Raw genomic sequence first — 2,087 nt, 5'->3', positions numbered from 1 at the left:
CCTTGTGAGTATGTGTTTATGGACTTATGTTTCTCATTAACCTTTTTGTCATATTTCATTATTACTCAGAAAGAGCAGGCAGATCATTGGCCACGAATTAAATAAATGTCTAGATTATTATGGGGTAAAAGATGTACTTTGTACATTAAGAAGTGAGGTACAGTAATTTGTGTTTATACTAATGTATATGTTATGTGTGTTTTCACTATTTTGTACTAGTTTTAATGTCTTGTAATAACTGTGTTTGTAGATGTAAAATTTTTAAAATGTGTATAGTGTCACATTTAATATTTCAACTGTGTGCACTCCATGCTTTAACCACTTGCATGATGCTTTGTGTTACGGCTGTGTTATTAATATTTCCATTTTTTTGTTCTTGTATGTTATTGTGTGTTGAAATTGTTTTTATTAATGTGATGCTCTTATTCATTATGTATTTTCTTGTATTTGATGTGTTGTGCATGTTGGCATGTTCACTTTTGGCAATTTTTGAACATATAAGATGTTTCTCAGGACAGATGTAGATTCTTACATATTTTGATAACATGACCTGCAAGAAAGAAAATTAGTAATGCCACTGTAGTTGGGAGAAGTTATGTTCATTATGAATCTGCTTTATGTGATTGCTTAGATATTTTTTAATCTTGCATCATATAGGTGCAGTTATTTTGCATAGGAAGGTACATAATCAACCTTCATATTTTTTTTATTGATTTGTAATGTCATATTTTCATACTTATATTAAATTTAATTGATTGGTTAATGAGTTAGATTATACATTATATCTTGATCCTATATAGCACTGACTGTAAGACAAAGACACTGGTAAAATTCACTGCTATCTGATATTCTAAAAGTGCTAGTGCTAGCATGTAACTATAAAAATAGTTTTGAAATACTAATGCTAATCAGTAGTTGTTTACTGCATATATGGATAATTTATCAAATTATCTAGTACAGTAATAATACATTAATAGATGATAAGATTATATTGCATACATTTGTATTCAGCAAAGAAAAAACATCTGTAATATAACAGCAAGAGTGTGTAGTTTCAAATTACTTTTATTTCCACAGGTGGGATATATATTGGTAGCTGCAGTGGCCTTCAAACTGGAAATAACCAAATATTTTATGATTATTATAAATGTGCAATATATATGTATAATTCTTTTGGTAAATTAATTCATCTTCGATATTCAGGTGAAGTTACAAGACAACTTCTACTCTCAGACTTAGAAGAATCAAAGCGTGAAGAAAAATTGAAAGACATTGCTGACTCAATAACACGATTGAGAGGGAGTTCCTCATTGTCATACCTAAGCAGCAAGGTAGGTAGAATATGAATGTGGTAATTTTAAAAGAGTATAGAGTTTACTGAAGGAAAGAAATAGAGAGATCTTATCCTTGACATACATGGAAGATACTACATCACTTGTCACTATATTCATATTTGATTTTCTAAAAATATTTCAGCTTTGCATGCTTTTCACAGAAAAGGAACTTATGATGAATGACATATTTCTAGAGAGAAAATTTAAGGATAAAATATTTATGAGACTATCAGTCTAGAATGTTTCTTACCAGAAATCCTCAATCTGTTTATTTTTTTATTGTAAAAATTTTGGAATGATAATTGTTTGCTTTAATGATTGTTTCTACAAGCAGTCTGGTCTGGGTGATGTGAAGCCGACCCGTGAAAGAGATGCTCAAGATGAGACAGATGCTGCTGCTGAGGTCTCCAAGACATCATCAGAGGAAACAGCTGAGCCCTCGCATCCAGACCATGTATGAAAAGCTACTCTTTGGGAAAGTCGTGATATATAACTTCATAATTGTTAGTAGATATCTATAGTATGTAAAGCATTAAAATATCAAATGTAGGTGTATCTACATAGTTTTTTTGTTTTTTGTTTCCAGCAAGTACGTGGTGACCCAGATGGGTGTGGTCTGGAAGTTTCTCCTCCCTACACTGTCAATCCAGACCTACAGCGAGTTGACCTTCCTGCAGAGGACCTGCTTTATATAAAAAAGGGCTGGCTCATGAAGCAGTCGCTAAACCATGTAAGTTATTCAGATCTGTTGAT

At 31.8% G+C, this 2,087-nt stretch overlaps 1 protein-coding gene across 1 annotated transcript in view; it reads left to right on the top strand.

The window, feature by feature from the left end:
• Nucleotides 1-2,087, top strand: part of LOC119586376 (protein MLP1 homolog) — a gene marked incomplete in the record, with an annotated part of 73,375 nt that overhangs the window by 47,157 nt on the left and 24,131 nt on the right. Inside the window, 3 exon segments of the mRNA XM_037935088.1 lie at nucleotides 1,204-1,331; nucleotides 1,669-1,788; nucleotides 1,921-2,064. Of these exon segments, the coding sequence (XP_037791016.1) occupies nucleotides 1,204-1,331; nucleotides 1,669-1,788; nucleotides 1,921-2,064 (392 nt within the window).

The sequence above is a fragment of the Penaeus monodon genome, chromosome 21 (genome assembly GCF_015228065.2).
Source record: "Penaeus monodon isolate SGIC_2016 chromosome 21, NSTDA_Pmon_1, whole genome shotgun sequence".
NCBI lineage: Eukaryota > Metazoa > Arthropoda > Malacostraca > Decapoda > Penaeidae > Penaeus > Penaeus monodon.
Note: the sequence above shows the minus strand (reverse complement) of the source record. Positions and strands in the feature narration are given on the sequence as shown.